Below are 25,217 nucleotides of genomic sequence, written 5' to 3'. Positions count from 1 at the left end.
CCTTACTATAGCCTTACCATCATGAATTTTGACTCTTATAAAAATGCTTAAAAAAAAAATGCTTTATTTGATGAGAACCATGCTGATAAGATAAAATTAAAAAAAAAAAGATTCCAAAGGTTTTTATAAAAAAATTTCCATATCTGAGTAACATTTGCGAAATTAGGATTTAATCAAAAAATGTAAAAAAAATAATTTTTCAGAATACTGCTATTTCATGAGAAACATGCAGAAAATATAAAATTTTGAAAAACGTTTTGTCAAAAAATTTCATCATAATCTTTAACATCTGACCATAAATGACACCAAAAAATATTTTTCAAATTTGGATGAAAAACTTAAGGTAAAATAAAATTTTAAAAAAGCCCAATATTTTAATAATTTCATAATTTGTCACTGTCCAAATAATTAAACAGTGTTTTATTAGTAGTCCAAATACCAAATAGTTTGATAAGCAACTTCACTGGCCAAATCATTAGGCACAACTGCTCACTTATAAATTGATAGCGCAATTCTACTGTCTACGTTGGTGGACCCCCTCTGCAGTGTGTGGAGTTAATAAAGTACTTAGCACAAATCTTTCTGTTGTTTTTTTGGATTCAACTTTTGCCATTTTCTCCAGTTAAAATCTGTTGCAGTGACTTATGAATAACTGGGCATGCTAAAATTGTTATTATAGTTTTAAACTTCTTCAAAAAGTCGCAGTTTTTAAGGTAAGTTAAAGATTCCAAGAACAAGTGAATTCCAGTAGTGCATTGTCAAAAGTGGAGTGGATAGATAAATACCTGAAATTCCCCACCAGGACAGTAGAACTGATGAAGCCTCTTGGATGAGAGGCAAAACGTTTTCAATTTACTTTAGGTGAGTCCAGTTGCCTACTTTTAAAACTGCTTTTGTGATAAAGTGATATTGTCATATTATTGTTATTGATTTACAGACAGCACTTTTCACACTGCACAGCATTTTGTTCTGTCTGTGGAAAAAGAGAAGCACTTAAAAAGTGTGATTGAAAAGCCATTTAAGCAGATTAGGATGAAGTGGATGAATTGTGGCCCTTTTCTTTACTTGTATATGCTCCTGTTAATGTGTCATGGATATTAGCAGGTCATTTTCTGAGTGCCTTCTCACATGTGTCCCCACTTCACGCTCCATTAAGCGCCACCCTGAAATATGATTTTCAATAAGTGGTTATTGTGGCTTTGTTATGCTGGCTCTCCATTTAAGGACAGGGATCAAGGACAAGTGGTGATCAGCTGAAGACAGGGAAACCGAGTCAAATTATTTTAACCAGCTCTAAATGTAATATTGGTGATAAGAGAACATAGAAGTGAGCCAGTCTGATTATCATATTTCCATTCACATGAATTCATCAATGAATCCTGCTGTGTTTGGACATCATTCAGCTCATCGTCTCATTTTTCATAGGCCACGGTCAAACATGCTCACCGATTGGATTTCAGTTCTTACATCTGAAGGGTGTCGGAGCCTTCAGCTCTGTCAGATCTGTGTCGGCTTCCGTCAACAAGTTGAGCTGTAAGACAGGATTGGCACCTCTGCTCCATAATCAGGCAGTGAAGAATAGAAGGTGCAGATTAGAATAACAGCCTTAACTAATACATGCCACTCCGATGAGTTGCCATGTTTTGGGGAAAACCGCTTAATTTCTCATTTTGCAGCTCCATGCTAAAATCCCTCCTCCTCCTCAACCCTATCTTCATCACTGCCACCCAAAACAAAAACCCAGAATAGCTTCTGTGGCAAGCTGCCGGCACCAGGATGGCAAATCAACAAACCTAGCTTCTTTCCTCGCCTGTTTTTTTTTTCCCACTCCAAGCTCCTGCCAATATTCAGAGTAAAACAGACAGGAAATCCATGTCTCAGGCTTCTGACTTTAGAAATCAAAGACGGGTTTGAGTAGGAAGGAAACAGCAGAGGGCTCAGGGACAGAGGAGAATGTACATTCGGGGAGTGTAATCGACAGGTGGTGTTCTGTAGTGACAGGTATTGGATGTGTGAGGATGTCCGTATGAGGCTGTCCTTGGGTTTTGTCTGGGAAACCAGCAGGCTCAACTGATTTCCATGACTGCAAAAACAGAAAATAAAGTGCAATAGGTGTTCATTAGAGGGCAGTAAACTGTTAAGCGTGCATAGTGATTTTAATTAATTTAGTGTGCAATAAACAAGGTTGTATTAACAGTTTAGTAACTATACTGTTTTTTGTGCCTAATTGAGGAGCTTTTGTTTGATTACATCAACTGTTTCTCATTGGAAAATGTTCAAAGGTTATGTTTTCTGACATGTCTGGATATTTACTACCTTAAGTTTTTTATAATTAGTTCTTAACTTCATATCCTTCATATGCTTATACTGTATGTTAAAATTATATTTACACACTATCTCAACTATTTGAGTCAAATTCAATTTTGCAATGTTTAAATATATATTTTTTAGTGGACTGAAAAAGTCTGAAAATGTTGGTCTGTGTAGGTTCTCAGTCATCCAGGTAATCTTATTCAAAAATAACGAAATAGAGGGCAACTTGACGGAGTGCGTTTCCTTCAGACGTTTCACCTCTCATCCAAGAACTTAAGAAGCCTCTTGGATGAGAGCTGAAACATCTTCAAGAAACCAACTCTGTCTAATTGCCCTCTGTAACTATTTTTGGAAAATGTGGGTGTTTTCCCTTTTTTTCACGACTATTTTTGTAAATTGTACATTCTTTTGTTGTGGTTTTTATATATATATATAAATTCTACAGCACGGACACGAAGAGGTCAGGCATTAAAAAAACAAAAACAAACTACCTTTCCTTTAATAGTCTCTATCATTATCTATCATTCTCTGCTAAAATCCAACTTTGGCCATGAAACAAAGACTAGGTTGTTACCCTACTGGAGGTGTGGATGAACACACCAGACCATGACGAAAGTCTATGGTTTACTCTGTGCCTGCATGTGTCCATATAATTCCGTGGAGTGCGCTAATGTGAGTTATGTTTAGAGAGATGAAGTGGCTGCAAGCTGCTTTGCTTTGCATCTGTTGTGATTCAGAGTTGACCAGCACTGGCTGAGAACAGTGGCTCGTTTCTCATTTTCTCTGCAGCCATTGGAGATGAGAATCTCTTCACAATACTTACCCAGGGAATAATGATGTTTGATTTGACTCTCTTCTGGGTGTGTCGCTGCAAGGGTTATTTTCAACCACCACGGCCAATGAAAGAAAAAAACAAAACAGAGAGTGGTTCAGTTCACAGAAAGAAATTCTTGGTCCTAACTCTTATGTGTTAGATCTATGTTTGGGTATTTCTTTTCTCTACGATTGAAGTTCAGCTCTGTTGTACTTTTGGTTCGGGCTTTTTCAACATCAGTTCAGACTAAACTGAATTATTGCTGGTGCTGAGAGGCACTGCTAGTTAGGAATGGGAATCAATAAGAATTTAACATTTCCAATTCCATTATGGATATCACTTGTTGATTGGGTTCCTTGTCGATTCTCACTTTGTTAGAAACAAGATATTGCAAATAACATGCAGCAATAATAAATAGATTCTGCCTGATCTGAAGTTATTTGTTTTATTACTACTGTAGGTGATGTCTTGGTCATTGTTATTTCTGTGGTAGTGTAATTAAATTAAGTAAGTTATCTTGAACACACCATGAGGAGAATTCTGCAACTTTTAAATGAAGATGCAAAGATTAGTAGGAAGCAGGTGTGGATCTAGAAAAATATTTTGTAGGACAGTGAGAGGAGGCAGGGATATTTGAGGGAAGGACCGATTGTGTATTTAAGATAACCTTAGTTCACATGACTATTTTTTTTTTCAGAAAAATGTGTTTACCACTGCTGTCATGCTGCATTCATTTGTTTCTTGTCACCAACTGGGGTGGCGGCAAGTGGGCAAGGCCTCTCGACAACCTTGCAGGTAGAAAAACAACATGCTCAAAATACTATTACAGGTGTGATGAAACATTATGACCCAAGGGACAGGAGAGTATAAACATAATAACAGAGTTTGTACAGGGCCTTTCCTACCTGTTTCTATATGTCCACTGCCATGTCCTACCTCTGCCAAGGCTGCAGCAAAAACAATCTGTAATTTCTGTATATATATACACATACTGTATATACATACACACACACACACACACACACACATACTGTATATACACATACATATAAATGTGTATGTGTGTGTGTATATATATATATATATACATACATACATATTGTTTACAATATGTATGTCCAAAACGCAGTCGCCCGTATCATTACAAAGACCCCTTCCCACCATCTTATCCTTATCACCCCTCCAACATCTCCACTGTCTCCCAGTTAAATACCGCAACAATTACAAACTTCTCCTGTTCACCTTCATGGCCATCCATAATCTTGCCCCCCCCACCTATCTGACCTCCTCCACGTCTTAACCCCCACTCGGTCCCTCAGATCCTCCTCCTCCATCCACCTCTCCGTCCCACCCGCCCGCCTTAGTACTATGGGAGCCAGAGCATTCAGTCGCTCTGCTCCCCATCTCTGGAACGCATTACCACCCGACCTCCGTAACTGTGTCTCTCTCCCCACCTTCAAAACTCACCTCAAAACACACCTGTTCCGGACAGCATACTCCCTCTAACCTCCCTCCTCTGTGCTTTTGTTTATCACTGATTTTAAACATGTTTCTATGCCCTGTTTTAAATTATTATCTGTTTTATTATTTGATGTAAAGTGTCCTTGAGTGTCCTGAAAGGCGCTTTTTAAATAAAATTTATTATTATTATTATTATGTATATATACATATAAAACACAACATACTCAAAATACCATTACAGGTGTAATGAAACATTATTGACACATTGGACAGAAGAGACAGGGGAGAATAAACATAACAGAGTTTGTACAGGGCCATATACAGTATATATATGAAAAGTAAGTATAATATATGTTTTATAAATACTTTTGATATTTGTTGGTGTAAATTTTACATTGCAGGCTTCAGTGGCTCTGGACAACCAGTTGACCTTTAAGAAATGTTTAAGGTGTTAAATCAGCACCAGCCCTAACTCATGAATTTAGATGCCCAAGCTCTCGGGTTATGAGTTTTATTTTTGTATTTGTATTATTTGAATTCTATTTTATTAGCATCTCAAATCAAGTCTTCCTGACGACAGCGAAATAAATACACTGTAGTATTTACCTCATCAGTTTCTCTCTCTCTTCTCTCTAAGGAGCAGAGTCATTTACATGGTTACTTGTCAAACCATGTTAATATTGACAAAGATTTGCACACATTTTAATCATGCAACACAAAATGTACACCGAGTTGTTTATGACTGCTCCGCCGCTGAGCACTGCGGCGCACATTAAAAAAGATTGCACTTTGTTCCGAGCAGCGATTGCAAATCACAGACATCAGAGAGGTGGGGGAAAATAGATGGCTGTGATGGCAGTTTGAGTCCAATGACAACAACATCTACATATTAAAACCACACAGCAGTGTGTGGAGTGGGGCTGTATTTGAATTGCATGCTCCATCCTGACTTCGTCTCAGTGAAAAGCAGTAGCAGGGCCCTCGTCGCTGTGACTGCAGTACCGTAAATTTGAAGTTGTTTACGAATGCTGCCATCTTGGCGCGCTCCGGGAGGGGAAACTTGGAGCGGGGCCATTTACTGGCAGCTTGATGGGAGTGCAGTGAGGCGAGTTAATTAATACAACATCCCTGGGCCCACAGGCTAGGCTGTGAAGCTAACCCAGGAGGGAGGCAGAAATGGTGAGAGGAACATGGAGAAAAGAGACAGAAGGTATTATGGTTATAAATAAAGAGAGGCTGAAACTGTGAATAATAAGACTACAGTAACTACTGGCATTGAAACAGTGCTACAACTTAGCCATCTTGAATACGCTAACATCAGGACAGAACACATGAGGCTGTTTGTCATTTAAAGATGGTGGCCCCCTTCTGAACCAGGGCTGTGTATGTAAGTAGCATTTAGCCTGGGAGCATGTGAGACGCAAAAGGCAGAAAAAGGCCGTACACACTGTATTGACGTAAACGTGGACAGGAAATCCATTGGAAGCCTGAAGGAAAAACATCACTAGCATTGTTAGTGCAGGACAGGAATACTCTTTGTTTAGATACGTTGACAGACATTGGAAAATACTGTGTCAACCCAGAAGGTGATTAGCTGTGCTGTGGTGTTTAGCACTGTAGGAAAACAATGCACGAAAATCCAAAATGATAGATGTCAGAGTAAATCCAAGATTATGTAAAAAATATTTGGGATGAGGGTAAAATATGTAATTTCTAATCTTTTAAAATGTATTCTATCAAAGGTCGTCAATCTAGGGGTTGTGAGTTAAAACCCAGGCTTGTAGGCTGTACTGTTTGCCACTCCATGTAGATGAGGATACGTTTGGAGTGGCCATCTACACTAGAATACACCATTAGATGCAAAGAATTTACTTTTTACAATTTCTTCCATTTACCACAAGTAACCAATAGGTATTAGTAGCATATACTTGTTCTTGGCTAATTATTAGCTATTATTTGGTAACATTTCCTCATATTTTGACCTAATTTTAGGGTATTGTCAATGTACGTATCTACTATTTATAGTTATTACAAATGCATTGACATGGGAAAGACATTTGTTGTTTGTCTTCTAAACTAATATGTTGATGTATCCTTAAGGCTATTGACTTTAGTACGGACTAAAGGAATTTTTCAGACTTTGACTTAACTGACCCTATTCTGTAATTTAGGGTAGATCAAAATTACAAAATTACACAATATTTGTAAAAATTGTAAAAAATAATCTAATCACAAGACCAGTACAAGGGAAACTGACTCACTTAAACTGATACCAGATTTGCATTGCTGTTAGTGAGACTCAGAGAATTGCTGTAATCCAAGTGGGAGACGCTTTGTTGACTCTCAAAATTAAAAGAGAAAAAAAAAATCTGTCGTGTCACATAGCACTGGATGCTTGAGGAAGCACAGTTTGATGTTTTCACGGGGGACCACAGGACTTGTGTGAGTAATGACAATTGTTTGAGTGCAATGGCGCACTTGACTGTTAAAAACTGAGAAGTAAACTATTTCAGATTCACAAGATTTACACTCCATTAAATCTGCATCTGTTTCCCTCCCACTCTGGATGCCAGGACAGAAAGTAAAAAGTAGGAAGACTTCAGAAAGACAACACATTTACAAACTAAAGGGAATCTAGGACCAACCTATGGCAATGTAGACTTTAGACAAATAGATCCTCTGGCCTCTGTGACCCTGGAAACAAAGCAGATTTAGAGCAACTTTGCCTGCGATGACGCTGCAAATGATTTTTGGTAAACTGAACGCTCAGATGTTTTCACCCGTAGCACAAAGTTGCTGCTGCTCCTTAACTTTGCCTCAGTGAGAAAACTCTTTTGAGCTCCATCAAACAGGAGAAAAACTTGCCTGGAGATAGAGGAGTCCACAGGGAAGACCTCACCTCCTCCTCCTCCGTATCTCTCTACCTCTGTATCCTTTTATTTCAGTTGGCAAAAAGCAACTCCAGGACCAAGGTTGTCAAAAAACACTTTTTGTTTTCCAGTTGAGGTGCAGAATGTGGGAGGACAGCGGCTCACAATGAAAATCTGCACACTCAGCGTAGCAGTACTTTTCTATAAGTTAATGCATGTGGAGAATATCTGTCCAAACAAGCTCTGTTCAATAATAAGCTCACGCATTCACTGGCTTAGTTTATCAAGGGTGCAAATCACCCAAGTGACGACAGCAAAAATACCGTAAATAGCTCGTCTGCCAGTAGCGACAATAGAGGAAGGGGCTATAAATACCCCAATAAATCCCCCCAGCCCCCTAATCAGGAAGCGAGAGAAGCTCAACTGGCTGTTGATATAGGAAGCTAGTGGCTGAATCCCATTTTAAATGCTTTCGCCAGCTTTTTCTTTTGGTTAGTGTTTAGAATTCACTTGATAATTACCATATTAAAATGCATGTAGGAGTCTGTGCAGTTGTGGTGGGAAAAGATAAGGCTGCGAGGGTAGAAAGGAGGAGAGAAAAAAAAGTCCACCGGAGGCCTATCAGTCTGTTGTGAATAGCTTTATAATTACTGAGATGCACAGACATAATTTCCCACTAAAATTAATGCAAAGTTTCATTTCTATCCTCTGCCTTAATACCTTCTCTCTCCGTGTGTGTGTTCGTCTTTCTCCTGAACACATTAACTTAACCTCCTCCAGTATTAGTCCGTGTGGTGCCATGTTAAGCACACTGTAGCCTAGTTTCTGCACAGCATGAATGCTGCAGCCCCCCCCCCCCCTTAGATTTGGGAGAGAATTTCCAAATTCTGACACATTGGGGTTGTGTTCATGGGTATGACATACTGTCTGGCTAAGTAACTTTAACTTGTTGCAAATCCATTTGCATAGATTTCTCCAAAAGTTCTAATCTTTTGGGTGCGATGAGAAAGAAAGTTGCACCATGTTTAGATTTTTTTCCAGGATCACATGGACTTAATTAGACTGTACATGACGTCTCCTGTCAATTTAATACGATTCATGTCTGAAGTTTGTTTCCAAAAGTTCAGGTCACTTTGAAATATTTAGGACAAGTCATTTTTTTAAAGGTCTTCTTCTGGCATTTGTTTTTATCAACTGAACAGAAGACAGAGCTACTTTTAGGAGCAACAGCAGGCAGCAGTCTTGGAGAGATTTCACACTAGTTGCCCTTCAGGAAAGACTTCAGGTGTCCTTCAAGAGTGCTACATGCCAGACTCAAAGTATTTGCCAAGTGAGATATGTTTTGTCTGAGAGAATTCCAATAATATAAAAAAGCACAACTGCTAACAAAGGCTAACCTAAGAAAACAAACAAGAACTAGCTAGGATTAACAGACACATTTTTTTAAAAAAGCCCCTAAAAAATAAATTACAAGTTGACCAAACACAAGATACTTTAGAAAGCAAACAAAAAACCAAACTAGACCTGTACTGTTTGCCACTCCATGTAGGCATTTTTATCCACTTATCCATTACCTGGTCACGGGGGCAGCAGTCTCCATGACCGCCACCCAAATCACGCTACACCGTACCAACCCCCATAAACCTTCCTGCGGGTGGTGAGTCCACTGGAAGGTACCAACCGCCCTAAACGGGATTCGATCTTGCCCAGGAGGTGAACTCTGGGGTTCCACACCAATGACAGTGACATTGCCTCTGGGCCAAAGCGCCATGCAATTATATTCAAAAGTCAAAAGATGGATAACCCAAAACAGACAAAGCTAGTAACAATATAAACTAGTTTAAACTCAACATAATTATTCAAAGTAGTAAACCAAAATGTAATTTTATATAATGTCACTGTTATATAAAACTAGGGCGGGTGTGAGAGGAAGGAACCAAATATAATAACCTTTACATGCTAATTGCTAATTTTCTAGTTAGTCCAGACAATGCTGTATCTTAACCATCTTAAAGTTTGCAAAATAAAAATGAGTACAAACAGAACAAATGATAGTAGCATTAGGGTGACAAACAGAGAAAAGAAACAGGGATTAGCTTTTTTGTTTTGTTTTAGGTCTATAGAGGGAAAGAAGGCATGATGAAGACGAAGGTGAATGTAAAACTCTGAAAAGTGCAATATACAATTCATCTTAAAAATGGAGAGGGCAAGCAACAGAGAGGACAAGATGGGGAGACGTGAAAAGGAGAGGTTGCAGGACGGACTGGCAGCTTCTCCTGTGATGAAATATTGATGGCGCTGACTTTGATTCTGCAAAAGGTAGTTTTGATCCAGATCTGTCGTGGCAGACCCTCCTCTCCTGATCTATTCCTGCTCTTCTCACTTTGGGGAAAAAAATGCCATTCCAGCAGCTTTGATCAAATATGTAGTCTTTCAACACGAACTTAGAGAAATCAATGATGCCTGTACAAGCAGGCAGGATGATACTGTAGGTCTGCAGCTCAATGTCATGCACTGGTTGGTGCTGGAAGACTGTCAGTGTCGGGGCTCTGCGTTTGGTCTGTTATTGACATGTATTTAGCACAACAGAATCGGAAACAGTCCTGAACATGCGTTGAGCTACAATAGCTCCACCTTTTCCCTCCTCACAGAGATAATCTAAAATTTAAATCCAAGTCTTGCCCAAGCAGGAAACAGTGGCCTCTCCGCTATTTAAGAAGACAAAATGAATTTACAATAAAATCTATATCTTCTAGGACGAGTTTTGACACTAGACAATACAATAGACTGCAAAATGAATGGGCAAAAAAGAGTGTGACTTCTCTCCATCAGTCTGATCCTAATTTTTACTGTTTCAAACTGGTAATACAGAACAGACCATTACTCTAGTCACAGACTTTGTTTTTGAAAGTCCTCCTGTTTATAAAATGAAACTCAGAGAGTTGTTTTTAGAAGCCAAACATTGATGTCGAAACATCATCAGCCTGCTCTGAGCTTCTCCGACGTCCTCCAGCGGAGGTGTGCTCCACACTTTAAAAGCCACTGTGACAAATCATTGGCCACCACTGTGGCCAACAGAAATTAAGCCATAATGTACCTAAGAAGGTGGTTGATAAATTGCAGAGTCATGCGGACCTGATGTCCATTGATCATGATTGAAGATGATTCTTCTCCACTATGAACCAGTGCAGTTTTTATAACATTTCAGTCACAGACTCTGTTCTGCAACCACTCCACTTGTTCAAACCTTAAGCCACGTGTGGTTACACAACGATCAAATATTAAGCGCAGCAGAAGCTGGGAAAGGTTATGAGCCCACTCTCAGTTTGCCAACTTTTTTCCAAAATGAAATGCGGAGAGTTGTTTTGAAAACTAAAATTGTTGTTTACTTTTTGTCTGAGAAGAATCCACTGCTTACTATTTTATCTGCCTTCCTCTCCACTAACCTGCATCACGGACAGACGCCACTATTTTTGCCTCATAAAACAACGGAGTCTGGCCAGGCCGTATCTTTGAAATTCAGAGCAGTGATTCAAACACTCGGCTTCATTAATAATTGCCATAATTGTATAAGTATGTGGAATGTGCTACACAAAATGGAGCAATGACTATTATCAGGTTGATAACCAATAATTAGTTACAAACTCTGTGCTCATTAAGCAGCTCCTGTGGAGAAAACGAGCCCAATATAGCCCTCCAGAATCCCCTCCCCTCACCCACTAGGCTCCCGCTGCTCCTCGTCTCCCCCTCGTTATAGTCCACTAACTCTCCTCTTTCTTCATCTAGACGTATGCCTTCATCTCTCCATCTGTTTTCCATGTTGTTCTGTTTTAATCACTTGCTTTCTCCTAACTCGTGCTCGCTCGTTTTTGTCGACTTCTCTTTCTCGGGTCTTTCTTCCTCTCATCTGTGAGCACTGATCATCGTTCCCTGCTAAACTCTACGTTCGGTTTATTTACATAGAGCCTCGCCTGCCTTTCACTCTCTGGTCTCTCTCACTGTGAAAGATTAAGCATGCCCTCTGCATCTCCTCTCATCTATCATCCTAAAAGGAGCTAAAAGAGCAAACAAACCCACTTTACTGTTGGAGAAACAGCTGCAGAACGACAAGGAAATGGGCTGGATAGTGGCTGTCCATCAAGTTTCAGCCTGTCACTGCTGGTTTTTGTCCGACAAGTGTGAAGCTCAACCATCTACACAGGTGAAATTGTCATCATCACAGGCCCCTTTTCTACCAGCAGGTTGGGTGGTAAACGTGGACCACACAGAAAACGTGTCCATCAGAAAAAAATAGTTCCAGCAAAAAATTATTTGTGAAGTAATTGTAAAACTAATTTGTAAATAATTTACATATGTTAAACACATCCAATGAATATCCACTAATTCCACCATCTGTCCGCTCATTGTCGCTTTCATACACACATGATACACAGGATGTCATTTACACACGCTGATGGGCTGTCAGTCTACTCCACTGCATTGCCTCTAACCCAGGTGTGGCCAAACCTTGTGACTGGTGGGACACAATTGGTCCTACATTGAGCAGAGGGGCCAGGTCAGGAGCCGATAGATGGAGGGTTCATGTGAACTAAGGTAAATGACATGAAAAAGTAAAATGCTAAATTATTTTATCATTTTCTATGCCATCTATTGGGGGAGTGGGTAATGCAGGGAAAAAGCATAAGTATAATGATAATATAAATAAATTATATAATTTAGAAATGTTTGGCGGGCCGGATTAAAAAGCTGAATGAGCTGCATTATTGGAGTTTATTCAGTAATTTGAATATCAATAATTTAGTTTGGAGCAGCAGCTCTGATTATTTCTCCCTACCTTAAACTGTCCCAGATGCAAACACTTCTACAAAGGTAAGACATTATTACGTTTTTTTGCAAATGATGCTTCTGACACTGTTGACTGGTCTTGTGTCATGTCCCTGCTGGCTAATGTTAAGGCTTTCTGTCACTGCACATGCCATTTCAGTTTTAAAGTGACTTTAAGCTCAGATAATTTGACCTTTTTGTCACTGTCACTGAATGGTGGAGAACAATTTCTTATTGAAAATATATCTGCTCTACCTTCTGGTGTTCCAGGCCTCCAACAGAGAACGCCGACCGGGGGAGTCCACTGGTTACCACATGCTCTCACAGCTCGGCCCTCCAGCCTCCAACGGTGACGCGCTTTCGTTGCTCCTCACTCTGTGATGTGAGAGCACAAACACAGACAGGTTCAAGCTCTTCCAGGATTGGCAGAGATGCTTCCACCAGATCTCTTTACGTTTGTTTTTGTTTAAGTCATTGTCTTTCTATCACTTTCCTCCTTCACCTTTCCTTTAACATGCTGTCAATATGTACCCTTGTTTACCATCATCTCTGCTGCTAACGGTGCTACTTTACATTAATCTGCCCTTTATGGTTTTCATTTCATTCACTCCCTAGATTTAGTCTGATCTCAGACATTCTTTTTACAGAACTCTCTTGGATGAGAGCTAAACCATCTTTTCCTCGACTTCAGGTCAATTTGGAACTAACTCACACCATCGAACGAACACTAGAGGTGTTACGGCAGGCGTAGGCAAACTTTTTTACTCACGGGCCACAATTGTACTAAAACAAGGGGGCCAGGTAAGGAGCAGAGTGTTCGTGTGAACTAAGATAAATGACATGCAAAAGTCATACATAAAGGTTAAAATGCTTTTATTTTAATTATATATATTATATAATGTTCTATGCCATCTATTGGGAAAACATGGATATTGCAGGAAAAAGGGAGAAATATAATGATAAGATATATAAATTATATAATTTGGAAAAGTTTGGCTGCCGGATTAAAAAGATGAACAGGCCACATCCGGCCCCTGGGCCTTAGTTTGCCCATGCCTGTGTTGCAGGCTGGCATGGTATGAAGCTGGCAAGACCCAAATCCAGCACAAGGGAGACTCTCTACAGGTGCAACAGGTTTATTACAAAAACCAAAAACAACATAAACTCACAGGAACAAAAGCATCAACTACAGGTCATGGTCTTCTCCACAAACATGGACTTCTTCAAACACATGGACTGACTCACTCAAACTGAACAGAACAATGATCTCACCAAGACAGAGTTAGGGAGAGAGGTATATATACCCAGGTGACACGAGTAAGACTGATGACAGAGACACAGGTGAGTGTGATCACACTCAATTCCACCCAGCAGACAGGACAGGAAGGGGAAACAGACAGCCCTGACAAGAGGATTACAGATACACATAAGGTGATGGGGTCATGTAAGATCTTTGCAAGGGACACAATTTGGCCCCACAGCCAGACTTTAGACACACACGTTACATTCAATTACTCATAAACAATTGTACATATGTAACATCTGTGTAAGGGCTGCAATTGGCCTGCTTTATTCAATTCAATATTCAATAACAGCACATCTCATTAGATTTAACTGACACCAAACTACTACTGTTTTTTTCTTTGCTGTCGTCACCTGATGAACTGAAATACTCACAGGAATTCTGAATGGTTCTGTTTTAGGCACTTCTGTTTTCATCTGCTCCAATTAAAAACGCAATAAAATAATTACTTTTTTTCTTTTTTAAGAAAAAGGTCAGAAGTACAACTACTAGGTAATGGCATGGAAACATGAAACAGTACAGCTGAGAAGCTACTTTCTTTTTCTGTTTTGTGTTTCTTTTTATTTATATATTATATTTTAAACAGAAGCTAGAAAAAACAAACAGTAAAAGACAGTATAAACTACACACTGAAGTAATACTTCCATACATATGGCAGTACACGTCAGGCTAACAGAGCACTTGTCCCTTAGTATTCTACACTCAGTTCACTGTTCTATCTGGACTAACCTGTTCTGTTCTACCCACAGTCAGTGGATGAATGATAACTAATCCACCAGGAGGCGACGAAGATGCTCCAAATTACACTAATATGACTTTGGTGACATCTAATGTTAAGAGTGCAGATTGTTTAAAATAAGGGAAAATTACTGAACTTTTCACCAGGCTTTTCTAGACGTGTAGGCAAACTTTTCAACCCCAGTGGACTATGACGGGCTTCAGAGTAAAGTATTGGGACTAAAACAACTGGAGTACGAGACTTTAGAGTACAACTGGCCTACCTTCAATGCAGCAGGCTTTAAACAGTCCCTGGCACTAGGATGTTGTGGGCGTCAGTCTACCCGTCAGTCGTCCAGGGCCAAGCTGTGTCCTACTCTGTGAAACAGGTGTCCTGAAATAGTTACAAGAACGCTGAGTCGCACATTTAACGCAATCTAAAGCCTCTGGGCCCTTTAACCAGTTTAAAGTCGAAGCACAAATGCACCCACGCATGACATAAAATCATCTCCATCGCTTCTCCTTCATGTGCAAATGTGCTGAAGTGTGTACAGTGGGTGTATGTGTGTGTGTGTGTGTGTGTGTGTGTGTGCGCGCTCAGCATGTGCTGAGGTTTCCTCACTGTACCCTTCCCAAGAAGTCTTACTCTCTCCCTAGGTTCGGAGAGCTGGATCCCTAAAATATTCAAAAAGAGAACATGAAGTTAAACATTGACAATTTATTGTCACACAATACAATTTGGTTAATCCATCCATCCATCCATTTTCATCCGCTTATCCGTTACCGGGTCGCGGGGGCAGCAGTCGCCACCCAAATCACATTGCACCGTACCAAACCTTCCTGCGGGTGGTGAGTCCACTGGAACAATTTGGTTAATATTAAATGAAAATGAAATAAATACAGAAATGGAGCTCTTTAATAAAAAATATGTTCCACGTTCATATTTTAACTTATTTAATTTGATCATATCTCTAACTGTTGCAAAAGAACACATTACATATATCAGTTATGAAATACAATGTGTAAATACAACTGTCACAACCTCATATCAACACATATATGCATCATACGCTCATTTAACACTCTCATCTATCAGTATCGTGCTGAAGGGCCTTTTCATGCAATAAGCTACAACACAATAATAGTGAGACCTAGCTACTTAGAATGTAGCCGTCATGCTCAATACATTGGCATATCAATATCGACACCCCTTGTATTTACATATGCTTGGAAACTGCCTCCTACCTGTATTTTCCAATTGTACCTGTGGAGAAATGAATTAGTGATAAAACAAACTCGGTACAGTAGGTGGCAGAGATGATGCCTACTGCCGTCTTAAATCTACAAAAAAAAAAAAACTGTTAATGGATCAAACCCTATTAGGAACCTAGGAATTTCACAAACTTCTTTAATTATTGTGTCATGTGTCAAATGACAGTCGAAAGTAAAGACATCAAGCGTGATCAACTCCAGGATCAATATTATTAAAAAGTGTGTAAATAGTGACCGCTGCAAGAGAAAAGGGAAAAATATAATACGTTATCAGAACTAACCTGAATTACAGTACAGACTACTTACAATATATACTTATAACACACACATATATGTATATATACATAATTTTATTTTTAACTTTAAGCCAAAAATTGCAAAATGATGGATTCTTTTCTATTTTAGGGAAATATTATTTATAGTATACAACAACACAGCCACAATATGGCAATGGCATTTTTTAATGCTCCCTGCAATATCATACAGAGTGATGCTCCTCAGAGTCAGGGTGATTGACAGCATCTACACCTGCTGCTTCTGATTAAAGAGCCGGCTTTTTCTGTTGACATCAGCTCAGGCAACTGTTGCATTTTCAAGATTAAATCTTATTCTGTTTAAGTTTGGCTGAACAAATTGAATTTTGATTGGATACTTACCTAATGCTCTGTCAGATTTTCACATCATTAACACATTAGAAAACAATATTTGAGTTAAGCAAAAAAAAAAAAAAGAAAAAAAGAGCAGTGACTGGTTTTAGCAGAGATACCAATATAGGAAAATAGTATTTATTCAGAACAAAACAAAGGCTAGACAATAGTTTTACTAAGAAAAGGAGAAAATGTATGTGAACTAAAGCCGGATAAATAAGAAGCTGCAGTCCCTGGGCTACAGAGCCTGAGGCTACAGCATTGCTAGCAGGCAAACAGCCACCCGGTCGCCCCAGCAGGGTAGGAATATATCAGGCGGCCTATTGGATACCTGACAACTGATTTAGCTGGCCCTTAATGAGAAGAGGTCTGTGCTGCATAAAGCCCAGCTATCTGCTGTGTTACATAACAACGTCATGAAGTACACACACATACACACAGACAGTAAACAGCAGACTGCTTACGCCGGCAGAACCGAATGATTTTAAGAGAGGTAAACAGTTCATTACTAATAATAACAGGGATTCTGTAAATATTGTGAAACTGTGGTGACATTGTATTAGTAGTTAATCTGTGGCTTAATAAGACTGCAGACACGTACAACACCTATCATTATATATGGATAATATTACTTATATAAAAATGACGTAGTCAGAGATTAGGTACATAAAAATGTTGTTTTATTTCTTCAACCTTCTACTGTACACACAGCATTAAAGCTGTTGGTCTTTAAAGCAGGAGTCAGCAAGATTGGTGGATAAACTCTGACTGATCAGTGGTAATATTTTTGGGGTTTTGCAGTCTTTAACTGGAGAAGACTGATATCATGTCTTGAGGTGGCAGTTTTAAGCATATTTGTTTTTAGACAACCTAGTGATTTTTTTGGGATTTTCTCTTAACACATTTGGCAGATGCAGAGAAAGATACAAATATAAATGATGGCAAACTGTTAGAAGAGAGAATACACAGAGTGTTGTCTACAGTCCCAAAGGTAATCCCAAAATCCAAACTGGTAAAGAAAGCCAGGTCCTCAAAGTTCAGAGTCCTGGGTTCCACAGCTAGGAATGATGGATGTACAAGAGGAGGACATAAAAAAATAAGGCCTCATACTATATGTTGGGCGCTTTGGTACCATACGTTTTTTTATAACCCAGCTGGAGCTTGGGTTTCTTGAGTTCTGTTTCTGTAGTGGAACTCGGAACAATATGAAAAATATGCAACTATTCTTAAATTCCCTCTAAGAAAAGTCTTTAGACGACAGGGTTACCAAACATAGGGATCACTTCTGGTCCTTGTAACCCCCTACATTTGGCCGATAGCTAGTTGTCAATAATAATATGATTTATTTTAATGACCAAAGAGAGTGAAGACCATGCAAGAATCAACCTAACCCATCTGTGGTACGACAGCTACCTAATTTGCTGAGTACTGTTCAAGAAAGTGACTTTCTCTAGTGTAGTCATTAGTCAGTTTTTACTGCATATTGCCTTAGTTTTCAGAGCTCTCAAAGAGAATACAAGGTTGTATTTCATATTGGTGTATTTACGGAATTATTGTTCGATATCTCTTTAAATGTTACCTACTTGGCAAGAGTTACATTTAATATAAAGCCAGAAGATAGCAAGAGAAGTTGATACTGTTCTCTAGCAAACTGAATAATTTTTGGTTGTGGATTTTTAGGTGCAGTATTTGTTCACTTAATCAGTATTTACAGGGAGGAAGTTTAAAATAACAATTTTGGTTATATCAAAGAACAAGGGAAACACTTGCACTGCAGTGCATCTCAGTTCATCTGGTTTTACACATTATACACAGCACTCTGATGGTGTCATGGACGTGACCAAAATGACCGCCACATTAAGGAACAATCTTTTACTATATATTTAGTTAGTTTCTTGTATTTATCATAAAAATATTGCATCTATAGTCCAATTAAAGAGCTCCAGAGATTCACTCTGTCTCATCTGTAAACAGAATAGAAACAGAGAGAACGCCAGGACTGTTTTACTGCTGGGCCTACTATTGTATTATTTACAGGGAAACAACGCAGTCGGCTGAAATGTATATGTTGTATACTGCAGTGTAATCAATACTAACTGATCCACTAAACTCAGCCTTTCAGAAAGGAGGCAGTACTGAGACGGAGAAAACTAAACTCTACAGACCTAGAAATCCCATACTGACCTTAGCTGGACTACACTGGAAGTAAATGTTCTGATAACAGATGTCAGACTGGACCCTCAGGACCCCGGTCTGTCACTGAAGGGCAGACATTTTTGGAGGGGGGCGGCGGGGGGTTGTGGAGCGGCTAAGCTAATCTAGGCCAGGCCAATGTGGAGACAAAGGGGAGACGGTGCGGGTCACAGTTCGCTGTGTATGCCCCGTTGCTTTAGCACGGGCTGACAGGCCACGGGAGTCTGAAAGTCCATGATGTACTGGCATTTGCTGGGCTCCTTCACCGATCGCAGGGCTGTCTCTGTTCCGCATGTCAACGTGACCTAGAAAAGCACAAAGACAGGGAAAAAAGTTGTGGCAGAGCGGTTTTCTGGGACTGAGTGCAGAGCCGTGCCAGTGTTTTCTACCTGGAGAGAGATGCTGCGCTCTTACAAGACACTGTCCCACCTCCTTGTTTAAGTCCTTCTCTGTCCTTTACTACAGCTTGCTGAAGAAGACGCTAATAGGACACAAAACTAGGGACACATCCTGCTCTGATTGTGGACTACACTCAAGAGTTTCATCACTGGCCACGCTGCATTGTGAGAGCACAAGCACCAAAGCTCTGCTCTGCTCACTGTGGCAGCACAGGAAATCACAGTGATCGTCAGCGTGTGTGAGTGTTTGTGTGAACAGGATAGAGGTAGATGTGATTACCACTGTCATGTCATTTAATCCCTAACTTTGACACCTTCTGCAAGAGAAGAGAAAGAGGAGGGAAAAACAACTTATTTCTCTGCTAGGGGGGTTTCCATGGCAACCCCCTCACATCTCACTACACCCTCAAGAGACAATCCCTCTGGCGAACAAAAGCCTCAAGTACAGGAGAGGGAGATGGAAGAACTTGACAGGTATTATTGGGAGTCTGGTACATGGGAGGATTTAGTTTTGTCCTGTACGGGGATTATAAAAAATTGAAGGGTTTTTTTGTGTCACTTTATATCATCTTAGCACCAGGATATTAATTCGCTGGAAGAAAGTATTTTCTCTTTGCCTAGATGTGAGGGGGGTTTTTTGTTAGTTTTCTTCTGGTGCACAAATATTTGAACTTTAAGGTAGCAGAGTTATTGATTCAGACCAGAAGCCAAAATATTTATTTTTCTTATCGTTTTTCTTTTGGCCCAAATTCTGTTTGTTAAATTCTGCTGTCTGCTCTCCTTGAAAGATATTAACAGTTAGTTATTCTGTGGTGTCAGTGCAGTGCATTATGGAACTTTTTGCCAAGGTTCATCCAAAGTCCAAAATAGTTCAGATGTTAATGAGGAATCCTTTGTGCATTGAGGTACTTCATATTAAGAGATAGTTGTAGGTATTTTACTACCTACAGTAAAGGGTATACAATACTGTTTTGTGTTCTGTAACTGTTAGATATTAAAGAAAATAAGGAATCTCTAATCCCCCACTAACTGGGAAGTTACACCCACCCATTCATCCATCCATCCACCCATTCAAGATCTACCACTTAATCCCTTGCAAGCAAGTATACATGGAGACAAACAACCATTCATCCATCCATCCATCAGTCCGTCCATCCATCCTTAATCCATTGCAAGCACGCATACATGGAGACAAACAACCATTCATGTCCATTTTCATATCTACTGTCAAATCAAGTCTAATTGACTCAATCTCATGTTTGTTTTTGGCTGTTGGAGAAAACTGCTGGTCCCAAAGAAATCCCATGTTTGATGCTTTTGAAGCAATCAGGGTCAATTGAACCAGGTAGCTACTTGATGTAAAGACCATTGTGTTGTTAGAGTGTAGTACTCCAACAGCATGACAAAAACATTATGTTGTAATAAATGTTTTGCGTCTGTTGACCGGTGTTCTAATTGTCTCCTTCTGGCCTATCGGAATGTCAACAGCCTTTTTAAACTCTTTGAAAACACTGACAGAGAGCAGCACTACTTCTGCTGATGGATGATATTACACCACCTAACTGTCCTAACATCCAGGTTATATTTGAGCACCCGTTGTCTACACTTTCATTATCATTGGTAAGAAAAACTGTCACTGCTTCAAAAGCAACAGACGATATTATCTGCCGCAGCTACAGCTAAACCCAGAGCACACATGCAGAAGCCACCGTCCAGCCATTGGAATTCAATTTATATAGGAAACAGTTGGGTTCATCTTCCCCTATGAACCTGAACACTGCTTGAATTTGGATAACCTTGATATCCACCAGTGAAACAATGCATCAGTGGTTGTACCACTCAAGTATAAAGAGGGGGCAGTGAAAGACTGAGAGAGCTCTACACCCAAAGATGAGCTTCAGCTTCACAGTTATAATGAGCCTTCGGCTTCTGACGAAACTTCATCTATGGCCACTGCACACGGCTGGGAGGTCGACATCAAAGAAATCCGGTTTAACATTTTCAAAGGGCGGCTCTTGGTCTGTGTGAGTACATTTGCAAAACGCCGTTCATTGGACTCTTATGTGAAGAGAGGAGGCCAGGCAGAGAAAGTGACATGATTAAATGTGCTACATTTTTAATTGAGCAAATTCTGACACACGAAAAAGAAATGTAAGCGGAAGACTCAGGGGTGACGGAGTGAGGTGGGAATCCTGAGAGTATACGCCGAAGAAGAAGAAAGAGGAGAGAGCTGCAGGCAGATGCAGCTTTAACTATGAAGATCAATGTGAACAGACAGAAAATAAAACACGTCAGCCACAATTTCTTGGCTTTGGACTAAACATGTTTTTGCCGGGCTGCTGAGCGTGTTGCCAACATCTGGTATTGACTGACACACTCCAACACTCAAGTACAAATACACAATGCCTTAGTACTTCAGTCCAGGACTATAATTGAAAAAGACTGTGTTTGACTCATAGACGGATTGAAAAAGACTGTGTTTGACTCATAGACTTAATAAAAGAATCGGACGGAGGTCGCTAAGCCAGTGCTGAACTTTTGTAGAGTAAAGCTCCAAGTCTGTTGTAATCACTGCACATGTCTGACTAGATTGGAGTTCATGACCTCACACACGACTATCAGGTGTTCTCACTTAAAACGTGTACAAATTGACCATACTTTGTATGTAATAGTTCTACTAACCATACGATTATTGTGGCCCTGATACACAGTCAACATGCATAATTTGCGGGGGAAAAAAATTGTGTTTCCCCAACTCCCTGTATCATACTGAATGTAGTAGTATAGTATTGTATCGTGTATATATCTATATATAAATATATATACATATAGTACATATAGTCTGCCATAACATATATATATGACATACTGTGGATAGATGGATAGATAGTCTGTCATCGAAAATACCTATACCTATAATAATAATAATAATAATAATTACACAATTAAGTAGTCTTTTTAGTTGAACGAAACCTATTTTTTAAACACCTATTAACTACCTTTAGAGACTGGACTATATTTAGGGTTGTCTCTTGTTACTAGGACATAAAGTAGAACTCCAAAGACTCGGGAAAAAGACCAAGTCCAAGTCATTCACAACAACGACAGGATGTAAGTGAAATAAGAGCAAACTGACTGAACAGAATTCTCACTCTCTCCATCTCCCTCTCTCAGTGTGGACTGAATGCACCATCTGGCTGCTGTGTCACTGGAAATAAACAGTCTGTGTAACTTTTATAGTGCTTATTTCTAAAATTGATTGCTGAAGTCATTTTTGCAGTACTTTAGGACTTTGTTGCAGGACCGGTTAATTTAAAGTCGGTTATCATTTGTAAAATCTACGACCAGAGGACTCTGACTTTGGGCCAATTTTGCCACAGCTGTAAGTTGTGTTGGGCCGTTCAGCTGTAAACAGACTTCAGTGGAAATCATTGTATTGAGTAAGCACTGCTGTTTCTTCTGAAAACAATTTACCGTGCGTGTTGCACAGATTAAGCAGAGTGAGGAGAAAACAGTTTATGGAAAAACAAAGTGCAGTAATTTTTCACTGCTGCAAGAAGCGCAGCGGGCTCCAATCCTCTCCATCATTTTGGCAGGAAAAAATCTCAGAGGGATTACTGCAAAATCTAGTCGGACCACAGCAGAGTACTGAGAGTTCTGAGATTGTTTTTATTTACCTTATTTAACGAAGGTGTGTGGAGCAGGATCATATTGGATTATTGCTGTCCAACAGTCAGCAATTCTAATCTAATAAATAATAGGGTAGTTTGGGATAAATCACATTAATCATGATGGTAATTAACAATGGTTAACCCAGATGAATCAACATTTCTAACTGTGACCAAATATATATATATATGGCTTTTGTTTTTTATTTTTTTCTGAAACAGAAAAATTAAAATAGCAGGAAATTTTTTGGGCTTCACACTGGGTTTTTATGACTAATCCAAGTGAAGGGATAATAATAAGAAACAATCTTTTAATATCTTCATGGCTCTACAGTCAGTCCACTGCAGACTGGTTTACTGCCCTGAACTGGGTGATGTTGGAACATGTCTTAAATCGCGTAAATCAACTGGTGATTTTTCACTTTAGGCCGGAAATTAAGCAGCAATGTTCAATAATAAGATAAATGGTAGAAATAGACAGAAGTCAAAATTGTTGGTATGGATGAATGAAAAACATTCAAAAGTGATAGTGACTACTGTTAAAACTACACCAGAATAACTGTGTAATTCTGCATCTTATCCTGATCTGTCTGAAAGTGAATCATTCCTTCATCTGTTTTTTTCCCTGTCATTCTGCTGTCTTGTTGGACGTTTAATGTGTTCATCTGCCTTTGTCTTAATTTTTGCAGCACTTTGCCTGCACTCATATGTTCCATAAGTCTGTAAAGCAAATGTTGTACTTACTGTAGCAGTGCGGGACCCTCCCTGCCAGCAGGGCTCTCCATTTTCATACACCATCTGACTGTACTGGTTCTTTGGTTCTCCTGCCCACATCCCCCATGTCCTGAAATCCAAGACCAAAACTTGAGAGAAAGAAATTGACCAAATGCCTAAAAGAAGCAAAGTTTCAGCAGCAATAAAATATTTTTTTTTCAACAACGTCCTGGTTTAATAAGACAAACTCTCTTCTAGAAGAAATAATAAAAGTTGGCACCATGGCCTGTCTCCCCCCCCCCCCCCCCCCCATACCCCCTGCCCCACAACCCTCTTTAACAAGCCATTTCTGGAGGATTAAGGAAGGGGGACACGTGAGTGGAAGAAGGAAAATCACATCGCCAACTCTGGTTCTGTTAGAGTCCACTACATCGTCAGAGATACAAAATGTCGCAGCCTCGTCTTTTCCCCCCCCCCCCCCCCCCTTTTTTTCCCCAGATCCTGGCATCACTGCTCCTGCAGGCCGTCTCTTCAACAATGGAGGGAAAATAATTATTACAATTTTGTCAGAGTTAACAGTAAATGCAAAAACACAGGGGAAAAAACAGAGCAGAATAGTGCCAGTGAAGACCATCTTACATGGGTTTAGTCTGCCCAGTGATAGCTCATTAGGTTCTCACCCAATATTTCAAAGAAAATAAGGAAGAAAAAGCAGAACACAGAGCCAGAGGACGGAGTCCAACACTACACTGACAGACGTCACTTTCTCCTGCTGATTTAGTAGAGTAAAGGAGACGGAGGTGCCTCTTCAGGCTGGTGTCGATTATTCTGCTAAATAGTTTGTTAAATCAGGAGGTAAATAGAGAAAAAAAAATTTGCTGGTTGTTTTTGGCCGAGCAGTTAAATGTCATAACAGTAACGTAACATTTACATAATGTCGAACATAACACTGAACTGTAATGACCAAAAAAAATTATATATCTGTGTGCTCTACCATGTGCTTGCTCGCTTCAGTGTTAACCTTATACAGTATACGGGGGCATGACTGACCGAAGTCTGAAACCTGAACTGACGTTGGGAAAAGAAGTCGACTCAGGGTAGGACATATTTTTATTTCTTATCTAAGAGTAGTCGCTGAGAACCAAAAATGAAATTTGAGAAGGGATTTTGTAGCAAAATGCAGTGAGGAAGTTTTAAGTAAGACCTGTTTAAACCAGTTAACTTAAGATGAGACCACAGTCACTGTGAGAGGACTACAGGAATAGATACTAATTCCCACACTGATCTATTTTATCTGTTTTCTTTGGTTTAATGGTAAAAAGTACAGTCATCAAATAATGGCATTTGTTTTTGGTTAATAAATAGTAAAATAGTAATTACTGTTTAAAATTATTAATTTCACAAATTAATTAATACAATTAAAGCATTCTTTTTCACAGCCACTGATAAAATTAAATGGACATTAATTACCAAGGACATTAATTACCAAGAATCCTTGCACATCTATCTCTGCAGTTGACAAATTTGCCTCCATTAAATTCTTTCAACAGAACAAACAGTTGGATTGTCACGAGGTTTCTTGAAAACTCTATTATAATGTATTTATTTATTTCCTAAAACCATTATTACCAAGCAGTTTCAGAGGGAGGATGATTAAGACGGTCCTGTTAATTTCACTTTTCTGGACAAAGCATCTGAGATCTGCTCTTTTTACAGTTCATGATGTGAACAGCCTATTTTTAATGTCTAAACAGGTCAATCAGAGGTGAACTCCACACACAAGTAGAAGCTGCCTGGGTCCCCAGTGTCTCACCTTTTTCTTTCCAGTCTGTTTGATTAGGTTTTAGCACTCTGTTAGCAACAGGGGGCCCTCAAATGGATTGCTGTCAGGGCCAGGGAGTGGACAAAGTGACAGCACTACAGTCCGTGCTACTACACACCCGGCGGTCCCTCGCTCTTAAACCCCCCTACCCCTCCCCAACACCTCAGCTTCATTCACTTCCTTCCTTAATCTCCATTCCCA

At 39.6% G+C, this 25,217-nt stretch overlaps 1 protein-coding gene and 1 long non-coding RNA gene across 2 annotated transcripts in view; both read right to left on the bottom strand.

The window, feature by feature from the left end:
- Positions 1 to 372: 372 nt before the first annotated feature.
- Positions 373 to 15,115, bottom strand: LOC103387537 (uncharacterized). Its single transcript, XR_522435.3, has 4 exons — positions 13,452 to 15,115; positions 12,538 to 12,657; positions 3,137 to 3,181; positions 373 to 2,083 (listed from the first exon to the last, which is right to left on the bottom strand). It is a non-coding gene; the product is annotated as an uncharacterized LOC103387537 (long non-coding RNA).
- Positions 15,116 to 16,879: 1,764 nt separating this feature from the next.
- LOC103387529 (glucosidase 2 subunit beta-like) overlaps positions 16,880 to 25,217 on the bottom strand; it is a 114,672-nt gene continuing 106,334 nt past the window's right edge. Inside the window, exons 14-15 of the mRNA XM_008322214.3 lie at positions 23,225 to 23,324; positions 16,880 to 18,719 (exon numbers count right to left, since the gene is read on the bottom strand). Coding sequence (XP_008320436.1) covers positions 18,582 to 18,719; positions 23,225 to 23,324 — 238 coding nt within the window. The 3' untranslated portion in view covers positions 16,880 to 18,581. The remainder of the gene's footprint in view (positions 18,720 to 23,224; positions 23,325 to 25,217) is intronic.

The sequence above is a fragment of the Cynoglossus semilaevis genome, chromosome 1 (genome assembly GCF_000523025.1).
Source record: "Cynoglossus semilaevis isolate Cse_v1.0 chromosome 1, Cse_v1.0, whole genome shotgun sequence".
Taxonomy (NCBI): domain Eukaryota; kingdom Metazoa; phylum Chordata; class Actinopteri; order Pleuronectiformes; family Cynoglossidae; genus Cynoglossus; species Cynoglossus semilaevis.
This window is presented reverse-complemented; position numbering and strand designations above follow the sequence as displayed.